At 35.7% G+C, this 17,068-nt stretch overlaps 1 protein-coding gene across 1 annotated transcript in view; it reads right to left on the bottom strand.

Moving 5' to 3' along the window:
• NEK10 (NIMA related kinase 10) overlaps positions 1-17,068 on the bottom strand; it is an 83,364-nt gene that overhangs the window by 23,665 nt on the left and 42,631 nt on the right. Inside the window, 3 exon segments of the mRNA XM_040059980.1 lie at positions 6,823-7,035; positions 12,027-12,095; positions 12,502-12,621. Coding sequence (XP_039915914.1) covers positions 6,823-7,035; positions 12,027-12,095; positions 12,502-12,621 — 402 coding nt within the window.

Genomic DNA, 17,068 nt, shown 5'->3' with positions numbered 1-17,068 from the left:
ATTCATCTACCTTTATTACTGAGCAAAAGGATCTCTGGGAATCTGTGTCCCAGCCATGAAGAAAACTTCTGTCTTCATTCAGATCCTGTATACTTGCACTGTCTGTCTCTTCATTGGTAACTATCAGTACTGTAAAATCGAGATATACTTTTTAGGAAAAGTGAAACCTGAATTGCTGATTTTGACTTCCAACAGGAATCTAAGAGTCTTTAGAAGAAAAAAATAAATAAAAAGTAGGTTGAAATAAAATAAAGATCCTGATCTTTTATTCATCTCTGTTTTGTCGTACTGCTGTTCAGAAGAATTAACTTTTCTGTCTTCATGAAATATAGAGTTCTCTAGTGGCATTTGCAAACAGTGCTTAATTAATCTTCTTTATTAGAGACATTTACAATTACAGCATTATGCTAGTCAATTGAATTTCTATTGAAAAGAAAAGAAACCCAAAATAATGACAACCAACTTCCACTGGTAAAGTATCAATAAAATAAGTAATAACTAACATGAAATTGGCAGGGGTGGAAACCAGGCTAAACCAATATATCTTTTTGAGTAAGAGGGTAACATCTTCTGTGCATTAGGAACAAGAAGAAGATGTTACATATGTTGGTTTTAGCAAGGCTTTTGACAATGTTTTCCATGACTTCTTAGAAGAAAGCTAGGGAAGTGAGCTAGACAAAATCATGATTGTTTGGCTGAATAATTGACCATAAAAATGGTACTCAACTTGGTAACTGCTTTGAGTGTTTGCTAAACTGAAAACGGGCAGTGAGCACAATTTATCAGGCTCTTTTTTGACATGGTTCCAAAACCACATGATGTTATCACTGAATTACAATGATAATCTGCATCATGGATAGACAGAGTGCCTATTAAAAGTGCCCGGACTGCAATACACTCACATTGTATATCATATTGCAGCATATACATCATACACAGAGTTGTGTCAATGAAAGTAACAGCTGGTGTCAAAGAAAGTTTTGAGAAACTGGACAAATTAAAAGAATGGATGAAGTTTAAACAGGGAAAATGCGAAGTTCTGTGAGCAAGGAGAAGCAACCATACAAATGCACAGACTAGAGAAGGACTGGTGACAGAAGCTCTGCAGCAAAACACATGGGGATTTGGCTGGATCAGAAACAGAATATGATACAATATCATGGTGCTACGAAAAGGTAGACATCATACTCATCCCAGTATATAAACAAAAATTCTGCATATTTTGTGTATTCTTTCTATTTGATACCAAGAAGATTCTCAGTTGGAGTAATTAGGTCCAGTTTTGAACACTACACTTAAAATTATGTCAATCTTACTTTTTAAATCATGTTCTGTAGACCTCTGATTATTCTCATTTCTTTCCTTCTCTGTCTCCACATTTTTTATTATTAAGTTAAATTAGTTAAAAAAAGAAAAAAAAATGGGGAGGGGGATACAATGTAAGAGAAAAACCATAACTTTTACATATTTCTACTGTGGACAGAAAATTTTCAGCAATTAAGTGTTTAACTATTGCATCTATCCGGGATCCTGCAGAGAGAAATATGTGCTCATACACTACATAACAGGTTTGAATGCACTCAGCAAACAGCTTTTGAGGATATTCTGGACTCAGTGCTATCAGAGCCCTTATATGACATTTAAGATTGGGTCTAAAAATTCCAAGCGTCATATACATCCCATACATACACAGGCATATGTCAATCTAATATCCCCTGGAAACTAAACATACATAATGTATAAACCTTTCAAGCAAAGACCAAAATTTTCCGCAAGCATCAGACTAACTGAAGATGTTATCTTCATATGAAAAAAAAAGAAGAAGACTCAATCAGACATATGATTGCTGACTGTAAAGTTTTTGTATTTCTGTTGTTTCCAAACTCTTTTATAACATGACATTTCTATCTGACTGGTCAAATACCTGTCATGAGTGACTCCAAGGCTTGGAAATGGACAAGATAATATTTGACAACTCTTCCTTCCTTACATTCTGCAATTCTATTAAAAAGCTTTGATGCACTAAGAAACATTCAGCAACTCTTAAAAAATTATACCTTCAAAACAGTTTTTGCATTGTCACTTTATTCTTCAAACTTAAATAGTATAAATGTAAAAAGGTTCCTCTCTTTTTATCACACCAACATTTTTAAAATTTAGACATATATTCTAAGACCTGCTACATAAATAGCAGAACAGAATTGTGTCACAATGGAGTGAAAGGTGGAAGAATAAGAAAACAATTTCTGGAATGTTAAGTCTTCATGAGATTCCCGAGTCCTCACTCATTTCCAAAATGATATGAATGCAGCAGTGCACAGTCACGATCATCCACATTTTTATATAAAAATTTAACAAATTTTAGTGATAATTTCCATAAAAATATTTTAATATACTAGCCTAACATAATTACTGGAATATTAATAACCTGTTGCATGCTAAGTGTTTTAAACCCAAGCATACTCATTTTTTAACCAATACCAAAACAATTGCTGCACACGTTTGTTTTAAGAAAGAAAATATTTTATGCACAGAATGGCACAAAATCTATTTCTAAACACAAAGGAAAAGGAAATTAAAATTATCATTAATACAATCTTTATGTCCTTTTCTGTGTTTACAAAAAAACTTGATTAATTCAAATTGAATTGCTAATTAAGTACTGTTTGTAATGCATGTGGTGATGCTTAGAAACTAACATGATTATTAGCACAACAATTTCCAGCAGAGTTTGGGCATGGGGGGAAATGACTGGGCGAAAAACCAATTAAATTATGTTTTGCTTCTTGGTCCTTCGTATAGCTATGATGCTCAAAAAATACAAAATACAATCAACTCATAATCATCTAGAGGTGGAGTTTAAAGGTTAAGTCACAGATAAAGTTCAGGGGACTGCATCAGCTATTTCAGGTTTTCAGTTTAAATTTAGTCATTTACATATGGTTTGAAAACAGCAACACCACTATTTTCAGCCAACAAATAGTTGAACAGCCTCGGCAGGAGAGATAGACAGACCTCCTAGCATTGGGTGTAGCCAAGCTGCCAGCAAGAAGAATAATCAGAGCATGTTTTCTACCAGCATCAACCTAGTCCAGTAGCACAACACCTTGATACCTACAGACCCAGCCTGGGATGGCCAGTGTTGACCTGCAGCTAAAAATCCTATCTAGATGGAAGATGACTCGCTGCGGTCTATATGCCATGCTCTCCAGCATGCTGGGCTGGGGAAAGACCAGTTCAAGTGTGAAAACAGGAAAATGGAGAGAGCAGCCTTGCTAATGGGCATTCTCATGCATTTAAACACTAGGACAAAGCACTCAGCTAAGGGTGACCTAAATGAACCAGCTCAGACCGAGCACTGTTAATGACTTCTGATTCCCTATTAGCCCCAACTAACATGGAATGGGGACACACTCCATAGATCAGGCTACACTCAGGAAAAAATGTTGGACCTACTTTTCCCATTATCTAAGCATCATCGTCCCCAATTCCTCTGAGTAACTGGGAACTTGATCTGAATACACAGATTTGCAAATACAAATTTAAAAATGAAATGCATATTCTAGTGACATTATTGATACAAAAATGAAAATAAGCTTGAACTCCCAAAGAACACAGAGAGGTATAGAGAAAGAATGTGACAGAATATATGTGCCTTATGCACAGATCAGAACTACAGAAACTAAGAGAAGGAAGTTGTTCTGACCATCCAGGTAGTCTACCATATTTGCCCATTTTTAATATATTCTCAGAGTAGTAGAAGGTACAAATGGCTTATATTTTGTATATATTTGTTTCATATTTATCATAGATTTTTAGGTGATGGACTCCAGTTATAAAACTTATGCTTTCCTCTACTGCATTCAAAAGACAGGACTGAACTGGATATTCATAATTCTGTATTGTTTTAGATGTATGTATATTTTACATTAAAAAATGTGGCAATGAGAGAAAAGTTGAAAACCTTTTAGGATATATGCATTATATGAAACAATGATGGATGATGCTCATGTAATGAAACATATGTTTCCAAAATAATAAAAGTGACTTATTCTCACCATGTCCTAAACAGACAAAATGCATTTTTCAAATCTACATACTTCAAAAAGCAATCAAATTACTGTTTGGCTCATCTCTTTAAAGGAAAATATTAGAAAGACAATTCATTAGTTAGGTCAACTACTGTTTTGAGACTTACACTTGCCTTGGAACACAGAAAACTCAAATTTGCTACTCTTCTGTTTGGTGATCTTACACAAACTACCTTTTTCCTCTCTATCTCTTCCAACCTAGAGCATGAAAACATAATATTGATCACCTTGAAGTGAAAGGTGCAACATGACAGAGAATTGTCCCTACTTGTTTGGGTCCTCTGTACCATGTATTATGTCAGCAACCTTAACGTTTCAGAACTGAACACACAAATTCTATCAACAACTGCCTCCCCATATCTGTTTCTGTTCTAACATAAACTGTTTTTATGGAAAACTAGGAAATATAAGAATTTGTGTGGGAAGATGATGATGATTCTTTTTATTGGGGTTATTTTCAAGCATGGATTTTATGCTATACTTACCACACAAGATAATTAATTGTACTTCATCATCTACTGACCTGCCTTTCAATTGCCTATTTACCAGCAACCCAACTAGTTTTAAACTACTTATAATTCCACTCTGGCTCTAAAAGTTCTCTGTTCCTTAGGTCCATATACAAGGACAGAGAGTACAGTCCCTATTTCAGAAAGATCCACATTATAACACAACCGGGATGAAAAAGGAGGCCATAAGAACATTTCAGTAGAGAAAGCAAAGTATAAGCTAGCTGGCTTCAACAAAACATTGAACTACATGGCAGAAACACTGAATTCTCTGACACCATGGAAAAATGACAAATTACTTAGGTGTTGAATCACTGGGGCCTTGACTAAGATGAATTAGGCTGTCTATATCTCACAGAGTTTTTATTTCAGGAGCAGCTGCTTGAAATTCTTCCAAGCACTTTTAGTCAGAACATTGCCTTTTTTTTTTTTTTTTTTTTTTTTTTTTTTTTTTTTTTTTTTTTTTTTCTTTTTTTTTTCTTTTCTTCAAAAGGCAAACTTTTCAGGAATAATTATTCACTTATTCACTTTATTAGAAATCCTTCAACTTTATAAAGTTTTCCTAAATACCAGGAGGAAAGAAACAACATGGTTCCTTCTGTTTCTAAGCTCTGTAACATGGTTCTGAAATGTGAAAGATCCTAGCCTGATTTATTCTTATTTACAATAACTTGCAAAATTAGGTCTCCCACTTCTCATTACTAAGCTATATTCCCCTCAATTTTACCAGTGTTCTGGATCTTTGTCAGAATATCTTGTTCTTTTAATATGCATAATAAAATATCAATTGAAGTGGAACTAGAACTGCAGTGTTTCTTCCTTGAGAAAAATAGCCATTATCACTCAAAATACACAGGCAGTTTTGTAGATAGGTGCATTTTCCAAGTATTTATACAAAACACAAGTATTCTAACTTCTGTGTAAAACTATCAGTTCTATCCTATCTCACAAATATCTGGGTAGGGCATTCTTCTCTCAAAGAAACAATAACTGCACCAAAATCCCAAATCTAGCGTCTTGACATTTATAGTTTTCTTTTTTTTTTTTTGCAAATTTCATCATAGTTATGCAAGAGAATGACTATATCAAGATCCAAAAAAATAATGGCATACAACAAGCTTCCAAATCTGTAGGTTAAGAAAACTTAAATGAGAAAAACATGGGAAAAGTTGTTTATAGCGTTTTCAGTTACAAATCCTACCCCGTATCTTTCTTTCATCCCAATACCTCTGATATTTTAAAGCCAGGGGTTTGTTACAGTTTGCTGGTAGGTTTTGACCTTCTTTATACTGAAAAAAAGGTGTAATATAAATAAATGATTTTAAACTGATAGGTTAAAACACTCCTGAAAAAAATATTAACTATTGATACAATTACTTATTTTTGGAAGGTGAAGACTAGGATGTTTGGGACCAGGTATTCTAGAAAACATTTTTCCTACGGAGAGGTCCTTCATACAAGCTACTGAACCCTGATAAAAGAATCTAAGACATGCGATATCTGAACAGACAAGAGTGGTTGTGTAAATTATAACCTTATATTGCAATTATCATAACAATTTTCAAAGGGCAATTTTGCTACACAAAAATGTCCTTGTATATTTTAAATAAATTCTCTGAGATCATATATGATGTGTATACTATTGATGTTCTTCATGAAGGATGCTTAAAACACAGCCTGAAGCAAATGGAAGAACTGTAAGAAGCATTTCTGCAAAACTGTATCAGAGAGTTAGAAAACATGAGCAAATACCTTATCAGCATCACTGGTCTGTATTTTGTAATCTGTAATTGAAAATTTTATTCTTGTAGGTTCCATTTTCTATGTGTCATTGTTTATGAATCATACACAAGATCATCAGCTTGTTCCACCCAAATCAAGTGTAAATTCTCCTATTCACAAACCACCCACAAGTGTGCCATAATAATTAAATGTTATCAGATATTACCAAAGTGTAAGAGCCTCCATAACAATGCCATTTTCCAACAAAGAATGACTTTGGCTTTGAAGATACTGTCATCTTTCCTGCATAAGAATGTCCAAAAAAAAAAAAAAAAAAAAAAGAAAATTAATTAATAACTTGTTAAAAATAAAGAGCCTGCATGGAAAAATGGTACAGGAGGATGGGTCTTTTAATTTTGATTTATTTTCTGCTTTGCTGCACCTCATTTTCTCAGATATGGCAAACAATGATAACAAAAAATAAAGCCTAATACATGTACTTGTGATAAAATAGAAAGCTGCTGGTGATACGTTACTGCATTTCAACTAGCCTCCGTGAAGTACCTTTGGGTTCATTTCCTCTCCTGATCCAGTTTCTCCTCCAACATGAGATGAGAAGTGGATAAAACATCCAAGTATTTCATCATCACATCAGACAGCAGTGAGCTGACCTCTACCATGTCTGGACATGCCCCTACGTCCGGAGTCAAGCAGTTAGAGAAGGAACATTCTCTATTTACTTGTTTCTAAAAACCTTTTCCACCACTGAATTCCTGCCCTGGTATTTATGGAGTTATGCCAGCCAGCACTGCTCCCTCATCCTGCCTGGGACAGTTTGAGGCTGGGCAGCCTTGGTGTTGCCACACCACAGCACAGCCTCCAGCATCAGCTGGAACAATTATCCTTGACACCAACCCAAACAGAACTGCTACTGGGAATTGTGGCTGTGCACTCCCAGACACACTAAGGAGTGCCTGGGACCTTCTCCTGGGATGAAGGAAATGGGGCCTGCCTTGCGGGGACAGTACTCTGGTCAAGGCACTACACCACTGGACAAAGCAGCTGTGAAGGAGAGGAACATCCTATCAGGAAGATTTACAGGAGAATGTCAGGATCTTCACAGAGACGACACTCAAAACAATGCAAAGAAAAAGGAATATCCAGAGCTTGCTATCAAAGGAGCAGTGGATGAAGGCTCACAAGAGGATGTAGGTTGAAGACTCGTGACTTCTACCAAGAGGAGGAAGGCTTTTCCTCTGACTACAGAGAAATAATTGCAGAAGAGGTATAGCAACCTAGGAACAGGTAAGGAAAAACAGGGCCTAATGGAGGACACATCAGAGCCAGGTGAGTCTGCATCAAGTGCTCACATCACAAATAACATGCAGTAGCTGACAGTCATTTGAGGCTGAGGGAACAGAGACATCCATCTACTTGATCAATTTGATGAATGTGATGGCTGTTGCTTGGGTTCAGGACTTTGTGGAGATACTAGTGAGACTCATCCTGACCCTTGGGCTGTTACTTCTTGCTGCTCACGTGGGCATCGTGTTATTCATGTGGGCTCAAATAACATTATTAGGGCCAACTCTGAAAGTGACCACAGTGCACTGGGGTCAAGCGTGAAGGGCAGGGGACAGGGGAAGTATTCTGAATTCTATCACTGAGGAGAAAAGGCTAAAGTCAGGCTGCAGTCCAACACCTGACCATGTGTAGTCAAAAGCTTATCAGTGAGGATCAGAGGAGCAGATCAACATGGGTGACATGGTAGATGCCTGCTATGAACCATACAAAACCAGAGAGAAAGTCAATGAAGCCTTTTTGGAGAAATGAAGGAAGCTTCATGATTCCAAATGCTTATACTCATCAGAGCCTATTAACAACCCTGATATCTGCTGTTGGGGTAATATGGCTGAGCGCAGTAATCAGGAGACTTCAGAAATCTGCTGATGACAATTTCTTGATGGAGCTGAAAGGCACTCTTCCAGACTTGTCGCTCTCAGACAAGGAAGAAAGAGGCAGGGATGTAAAGATCAACAGCAGCCTCTTGATCTTACAGCAACCGTCCGACTGATGAGTTCAAAATCCTGAGAAAAGTGAGAAAGTGAGATTGTACAGCTACAACACAGGATTTCAGAGGAGCAGAATTCAGCATGTACAGGGATCTTCCTGGTAGAATATCACAGAAGACTGCCACAGAAGGTAAAGGGAAGGCTCAGGAAAGCAAGATAATCTTCAGGGACACATCTCAAAACACTGGAACAGTCCCAACCTGCATGTAGGAAACAGGTGGACTACACAGGAAGAATACATGTATTGCCCAAAGGGTAGAGTTAGGAAAGCCAAACTTCAGCTGAAGCTGAAAAAGTTGAAACTAGCAATGGATGTGTAAGGAAGAAGGAAAGGTCAACAAAAGAAAGACTATGGAAAATGTGGAACCGCTAAGCAACCTAGTGACAAATGACATGGAAAAGTTTGGGACACTTGGTCCCTCATTTGCTTCCATTTCCATGGAGAAACTTCAGCCGTAAGTGTTTCAGATGTCTGAGCCTGCCTGTAGGATCTACGAGCATGAAGCATTTCCATATAGCAGAAAATACAGTGAAAAAGCATTTAAGCCAACTGGACATACACAAGCCCATGGGACCAGATGAGAAGGGTCTGAGGGTGCCGGTTCAGTTGGTCAATATCACTATCTGTAAAGTCTAAAAGGACCAAAAGGAGGTTCCTGTAAATTGACAAAAGCTGAACATCACACACATATCCAAGAAAAGCAAGAGGGAAGATTCAGGGAGCTAATAGCCAGTCAGCTTCACCTCAGTCTCTGGGAAAATAATAGAGCAATTTCCTCTGGAAGTAATTTTCAAGCACAAAAATGACAAGAAGGTGACTGGGAACAGTGAGGATGGATTAACCAAACAGCTATTATACCTGACGAGGCTGACTGGTGTCTTTGATGAGATTACTGTCTGAGGACAAGGAAACAGGGATGCTGGGGGTAGCCTTATTTTATCAAGACTTTTGTTTGACACAATATCCCACAGTATCCAAAGGACTATAAAGCAGGAGGATAATAGGCTGAACCTCCTGGCTCAAAGAGATGCCATCATTAGTACAAAGTCCAGCTGGTCGCTGGAAGTAACATCCTGCAAGGACTGATATTGGGTCAGTACTATTTAATGTCTTTATTAACGACCTATATTGTCGTTATATTGTCGGGAGAGAGTGCATTCTCCAAAGGTTTGTGAACAATGAATTGCAGGGATACATGGGCAGAGCAGTTGTCAGATGGACCTGTACCACCTATTCTGAGATCTAATTGCTACCTGCATAATGGGAAGGCATGGCCAGATCCTTCTCAGGGGTGCACAGTGTTAGAGCAAGAGGCAAGACAAGTAAGTTAAACCAGGAGGAATTCTGGACAGAAACAAAAATTGTTATTATGATTACTATAACTTTTAATCACAAAGGCAGACAAATGCTACAGAGGGCCCAGAGAAGTGGAATCTCCATCTTTCAATACAAAATTGACTTAGACAAAACCCTGAGCAGTGAGCAACCAGACCTAATTGCATCTTCATGGAGCAGGATGAACTAGACTCTTCCAGGGGTCTGGTTCCTTCCAGTCTAAAATATTTTAACAGGTCTATGGCTCTTGTTTCAGGCACCCTAGGTAGCTGTTTAGTACCAGCAATAATATATTATTAGGTTTATTTTTAAGTCCCAAGAATATTTTGTATGCAGTGTAGGGCAGGAAAGCCACTAGGGACAGTTCTGCATGTACTAAAACATGTCTTAAATCTGTTAACTCCAATGAATCTGATAATTTACTATGATTTCTTCACACATTACTATTGATGTGGTAAAACAGATAACCCAACACACTTCTTCAAAGAAAATGTCATAGGATGACTTATTATTGCTAAAGCAGTTCTTTCAAAGTAAAACACAACTGCCATGGAAAGTAGCACCTTTGAAAATGTTTTACGGTGCTTGAACTTCTTGATTTTAATATTTTTCTTTAAATTTGCTTAAATGTGTTGATTAATTTCACTAATTTTCATTACTTTAAAAATATTTTTTTACTTTAAATTTTGTGTTTCTTTTAAAGAGATGCAAGTTTTCGCCCTTAAATAATACTATGGGTTGGGGTTTTCTTTTAATTTTTATTTTAATTCACTGAAATTGGGCAAAAGTTCCAAGAAAAATGGGAGCTAGAAGAGATTTTTAGTAAGTCCTGTCCTATATCCATGAATATAAAAATTATTTATGACTAAACACCAAGTAGATTGATGTGCAACTCTGAAGGAATTTGATGTCTATGATTCCAGAACTTTCTTTAGTAGCTTAAAGCAAACTGTATTTTAATAACAATACTAAAGAATAGTAATGATATCATGAAATGGAAATTTACAGTTGCAACAAGAAGCTTTCAATATTTCTTCAAAACATTATCAAGGAATTTTCTTTTATTTGCAACATTCATCTTTGAAACGTGTTGTTTTAGTAATTTGAAAATAACTACAACTTTTCTGTTAATATTTCCTCATCTATATTATAACTAAAATCTCATTATTACTGCTTTTCTTTAATGTTGTTTATTATTTCTAAATATCTCACAAAGCATAAGCAAAAACCTAAACATAACATATCATTTAAGATTTAAGCCATAGCAAGTGATAATAGTAACAATACCCCCCAAATAACAATAACAACAAAAAAACACTTTATGCTTCTCACTGTTAGTAAAATAGGTAGAAAATTTCTTGTGTAATGTAAAAATTTTAATATTTTCATTAAAATTAATTTCAGACCCTCATAAACATAAATGTTAGTTCTATTATCTCCTGTATTCTCCATTTTTGTCCTTTATCCAAAATGTCCTTGACATAACAGAGATATTTCTGTACAATAAAACATACAATAAAAACCTTAGTTTCTAACCTTACACAAACCTTTTTTGTAATGTGCTTTTAGAGACAGGATTGAATATCTGAATGAGAAAGTATAAGCATTTTTGTGTTGTTTTGTTTTTTTCTAAAATAGAAAAATCAAGGGAGGTAACTAAATCTCTAATCCACTCTATACTTTGCCTTACACATTAACATTATCTCCAGGAAGATATAAACATACCTAAGAAATTTGTGATAAGTCAGTGTAGAAAGTACAGGCACAACTTTTCCTCCATTACTTTGTTACCTCTGCTGCTGTGCTAACAGAATTATAAGGTAGTGAAAACCATATTTCTATCAGTCAAATAAACAGAAAAAACTATGAACGTGATCAGACAGTGATCTATACATAACTTATTGTAATGGGGTTATTTCCTTGACCACAATCTGCACTTGAAAATCACTAAAAATGCTGTATTTTTATGGGGAAAAAAATGATGTGTAGGGAATTCAGTGAAGCACTGATATTGTTAAATGTAAATTTCAGTACTGAATATATAGTCCATGCTGGCTAAATGAATGCCCTGACTATACTGCTATGAGTTCTCCAGTTGCATGTGTGCAGCTATATTGTATATCTTATTATTGGTGTAAGGAGAGAGCTCTGTTTTTCTTTAAATCCAAAGATATTTCCTGTTCAGAGGCAAATACTGGCAGTTGCTAAAGTCTGCAAACTGTCACATTATCTCTGTTGGAAGCATACAAAACAAAAACATCTTTACAGCAGGATGTCGAAATAAAATGAGCAATCATCTCTTAATGGTAAATTACATTTTTTCAGAGTACAGTCCTGGCATACGTTCATACACAGCCCCTACTATCTGAAAAATAAAAAATCTACACTTTTTTGAAGAAAAATATTCCAGTATTTATTTGAGGATCCCATATGATAAGTAGTGTCCCTTGAAACTATCTGATGAGCATTACATCATAAGCTCTAACTTGCAGAACAAAGAGGCAGACTGTCTCTTCTAGTCAGGAATTCACATTAGTGTACATACTTATTGTAGATTAAAGTGCTACAATATGGAACATTTGCAAGCAATTTTTGCAATTATAATAGCAAGATAGCAATTCACCCAATGATAAACGCTTGCGCTCATTCACAAGCCACACACATTTGAGCTGAGAGTAGTTTATGTGTCAATAAACTTAAATATAAATTCTCTTGGATCATGAGAACACATGAAGAAATAACTGGGAGGTTGATCTGGCAAATGTGAATACCTTAGCTGTCAAGAAGAGCATATTGGTGCTGTAAAATGGTGCGTTCAGAGTGGCCATCTGATAAAGGATGCATCCTGCAGCCCAGACATCAGCCTTCTCTCCATACCGCTCACCCTTTACCTTCAGGACTAGGGAGAAAGCAATGCAAGCCACAAGGGTTTTATTAATTCACCTAGAAGTAGGCTTATTTTCTAAAAAAAAAAAACCACAAACCAACCCACCTAATATTTAGTTACTCACTACAACATAATTACACATACAATTACATTCAAAAGGTTGCGTATGTGTAATTTACCGGCTAAATTCTTTAAGGGGAAGTACAGTGAATAGATTTTCAACTTCTGCTACACTTCTTTTCACAACACTAGGGGTTTATATTTTGTTCACTGGTCCTTTCTACTCACATTGTGTTTGAACTTACCGGACGCAAATTAACTACAGCATTTAGAACTACCTTACAATGATGACACTTCAATAAAACAGAAGAGAGAACAGAGGAGGATGGCACCTCATCTTATGATTCAGATATCAGAGAGATTTGAATACTACTCCTGTATTTGGAATGATAATGGATATAGTTTTGCTATTAATGTAAGTAAATGAACTTGACTCATTGTATCATTTTCATCCTCTTAAAACTACTGTAATATGTTCCCTGTAAGGATGCAACATGGACACTCAGCAGGCAACCAAATGACAATACAAAAAAAATTGTAAAGATACATTAAAGAAAATGGAAGAAGGCAGTAACTTCAGTTTTGATGCAGTAGAAAATAATTTATTTCCTTTTTAATTTCCTCAGTCCTTTTCATGAACATGTATGATAACAATTTACATTAGTAGGTGCATTCTGATGTTGGAGTTCAAGTCTTACCAGTAAATAAAGGTCATATCACAGAAATGTGTTTGGGTTTTTTTTTTTTGTTTGTTTTGTTTTGTTTTGTTGGGTTTTTTTTGTTGTTTTGTTTGTTTGGTTGGTTGGTTGGTTGGGTTTTTTTGTTTGTTTTTGTTGTTTTTTTTTTCATTCAGGGATATAGAAAAATACTTGACTTCTTTAATCTGTAAAATCAGCTTGAAAACCAACTTGTCTACCTTTTTTCTTCAGCTTAGAATTTGGAACCACTATATCTTCCTAATTATAGTACTGATATCTTCAGTAAAATGCCTTATTTTGATGGTCAGATGCACTGTGCAAATTCAGTTAATGATGCTAGAGGATATCCTGCTGCTATCTACAAAATGCAGATTTTTAAAATATATGGGATGAGGTTCCTAGACAAAAGGTAAGATGAATTACATGAACTTAACAGAATAGAAAGTCAGAACAGAGGACACAGTGCAGGGAAGGGAGAGAGACTGACAAGTCATACTCTTCTGATAAAATTGATCAAGCAAGATACAGATTCTTGGGTCAAATTTAATAAGCAATTTTCTTTTAATCTTGCTGCTGCTGTTACAGAACTACAGAGTGGGTATTGAATATTGTGTTAGGACATAATAGTATTATTTCTGTAATCAAACTGCCTGTGACAGTAATTCATTAGATGTCTTCGTGGAAATTTCCTTTTTGTGTATTAGAAGTGTCTATTAGAGCAAACATTAATACTGCAACTTATCATATGGACGGTGAGCTCAATAGGACAAAGCCCCTATCTTAGTAAAGTTCTAAGCTTGCTCCTAATCAAAAAAAAAAATCTGAACTGAATTTTTGTCTTTTTTTCTAGTGATAATTTTCATGCACAGAGAGATCAAGTTAAAAATTATTATTTTTAAATGACTAAATTATATTAAAATACCAAACTGAGATTATTCAAGCCAAATTTATGTAACTATGCAAAAAGCAGTGTAGCAGCCACAGAAAGAATAAGCTGAATACAACTGAGAGAGAAACAGAGGCAACCATGACCTGGCCTACAGCATCTTGATTCCTGAAGAGCAGGGAAAAATCTTGCCTGATGTCCAGAGGAAATAGCAGCCCACCAGATGGTGATTTAGAAATCACAGAAAGAATACAGTGCTGACAGGGTTACATTTTTAGCCTGGTTTAACACAAACACAGAGTAGCTGAAAGTTAATGAAGTAATTTTTTCTGTTTATTCGTGCTGAAAGATTACTTGTTCTAAATGTTTATCTAATTCCTCTTTTTTTTAATCAAAAGGACTTGTAGCAGAATATTATTTAATCTTTTCTTCCAGAACAAATGTCTTAGTCAGAAATCTCAGATATTGAGAACATTAGGGTGACCAATACCTTAAAAAATACTGCCTCACGCTCAAGAAGTACTTTAAATTACTGAAGTAATATTTACTTAATGTGACCATGAAAATTTTACAGAGAATACTTATATGATGCTATGCTTTTGTGGCTAATTAGTTCTGTAAATTAGATTTTTAAATAGGATTTTCCAATATTATTTATTTACTTTTCAAGGGACGTAGTAAAATCCATCACCATGTTCTACAGGCTTGCCTCACCATCTGCTGGTTAGAAATGTGGGTGGGGTACAGTAGTTGTTGACTAGCAAAACAGTTCTGCAGTCAAGTTGCATGTTTTGGATCCACTCTGGTGAGGGATGCCGAGCAGAGGAAGTACCCAGTTCTTGTTCCTGTACACTGCCACCCACAAACAGGAGGGTGGTGGGAGTACATATGGTTTGCCTAATTCAGATGACAACTGTGTATAAACTGTCACTGTCTGGTCAAGACCAGAAAGAATATGTGGAACCAGTCTTACTCACAAACACTGAGAATTTAAGACTGTAGCATTAGTATGACTTTTTAAATTATTATTTGTAAAGGCAGTACTCTAACTTTTACCTTAACTCAATTGGCTGAACCAAGACAGCAGTACTAATTAGATTTTTAGCAAACAGATGTCTACATCATAAAATGCACTCAAAATGGAATACAGAAAGGGGGAGCCCCTAAGGGATTATAAAGATTTTAATTTCCATTGCTCCAAGGGCTGAGTACTGCAGCAGTACTGATGCTATTAGCCACAGCTACTAGAAGTGACACCATTTAATTCTTGCAACTAACATATTTAAGATAATAACTCTAGTTCTCATCTAAGTTCGCAAATCACTGCTGATTTCCAACTTACATTTTCAAGCTGAAAAAGGTTATTACAGCATCATTATGTAAGAGAGTCTTACACTAAACAAATGCCCATAGCTAATGCAAGATTAAATTCTTTTAAATGAAAGACAGATTTATATCCACAGAAGAACCATCCAAATTCTCAGCATCCTTTAACAGACAATTTTGTAATTGTTTCTTAGAAAGGTCACTCTTGCTCAACACAAGTAGCACTGCTTTTATTCTTAATAACAGAATCCTCTATGGCCATGGCCTTAAAATGAGCCACTGCTTAATCCAAATAGTTATTTTAAACAGCTATTTTAAATACAGAGGAGGTTTCCCATACTACCCCGCATTTATAATTAGAATTAAAAATAAAAATCCTGTCAGTACAGTGCTACTTGCAAAACATCAAACACATTTAACCAAATCACCTCTACATGGTCTTGAAGATAGCTTTGCAATCAAGTTTTCATCTATAATTTTTTTTTACTGATACTATTTTAGCATTGTTTCTCTTTAGGAACACTTTTAACAGAGATTTAAGCTGACTGTATTTAAGTCTGCTACATTTGCACTACCACACAGCGATACAAAAGATGACTATCCTCACTAGATTAGCTCGTGTTCACATTAGTTATGATTAGTTCCAAAATTAAGAAAGAAGTCCTAATTTAAAGAGGGAGGAAAAGAGGAGATGAGAGAATGATGTTTTCAAAACAGCATTAATTTTCTAGAGCCTCTGAAGCTTCTAAAGAATGTTATCAATACTTTCAGGCTGACTTTACATGGACACAACCAGTGAAGATTTCCCAAGCTGCACAGAACTTCAATAAGCCACTCATGACTTACCTTAGTGCAGTGTTCACTCTTGCTTCCAACAGGTGTAAGAACAAGGAGTAGGAGGAGTATTTTCAAATGAGATTTGGTTTCAACTAAGTTAGGAATTATTGAAAAGAGCAGTGATTCTTCAAGACTGACTCCCAGAGAAGGTGATGGTTATAATGAAAAGCTAAACAAAGAATCATCCGCCAGTGCCGAGGATTTTAACAATGACCGTTACTGCTTTTAGTCTTCAACATAACTTCAGTTAATTACTTAAACTCTGATGGAGATTCCAGCAGTAGGTATTAGCTATACAGATGCCCTTGCCTAGAAACCATAATTATTTCAGGAAACCAATCCATGCTGAAAATAGCTGGAAACTAGCAAAGTACCCAATATGCTTATCCCATTCTCCCTTTCCTAAGGATACTGATTTTTTCCCACTGTTGGAGATAGGACAGTAGGAGAGACAGTAGACAAGCTTGCCATATACTGATCAATGGAGGTTTTTTGTTACCTTTGGTCCCAAATGCTAAAAGAGTCTCTGCAGCTTCTATTAACTTCAGGTAAGTTCAATATCTTTGTTAAAAGACCTATATAATAATACTCACTTGCAATGGATAGCCTTACTACTTGCTGGCAGGACTCACCAAAGCAAAGCA

This window comes from Hirundo rustica, chromosome 1 (assembly GCF_015227805.2).
Source record: "Hirundo rustica isolate bHirRus1 chromosome 1, bHirRus1.pri.v3, whole genome shotgun sequence".
Taxonomy (NCBI): Eukaryota; Metazoa; Chordata; class Aves; order Passeriformes; family Hirundinidae; genus Hirundo; species Hirundo rustica.
This window is presented reverse-complemented; position numbering and strand designations above follow the sequence as displayed.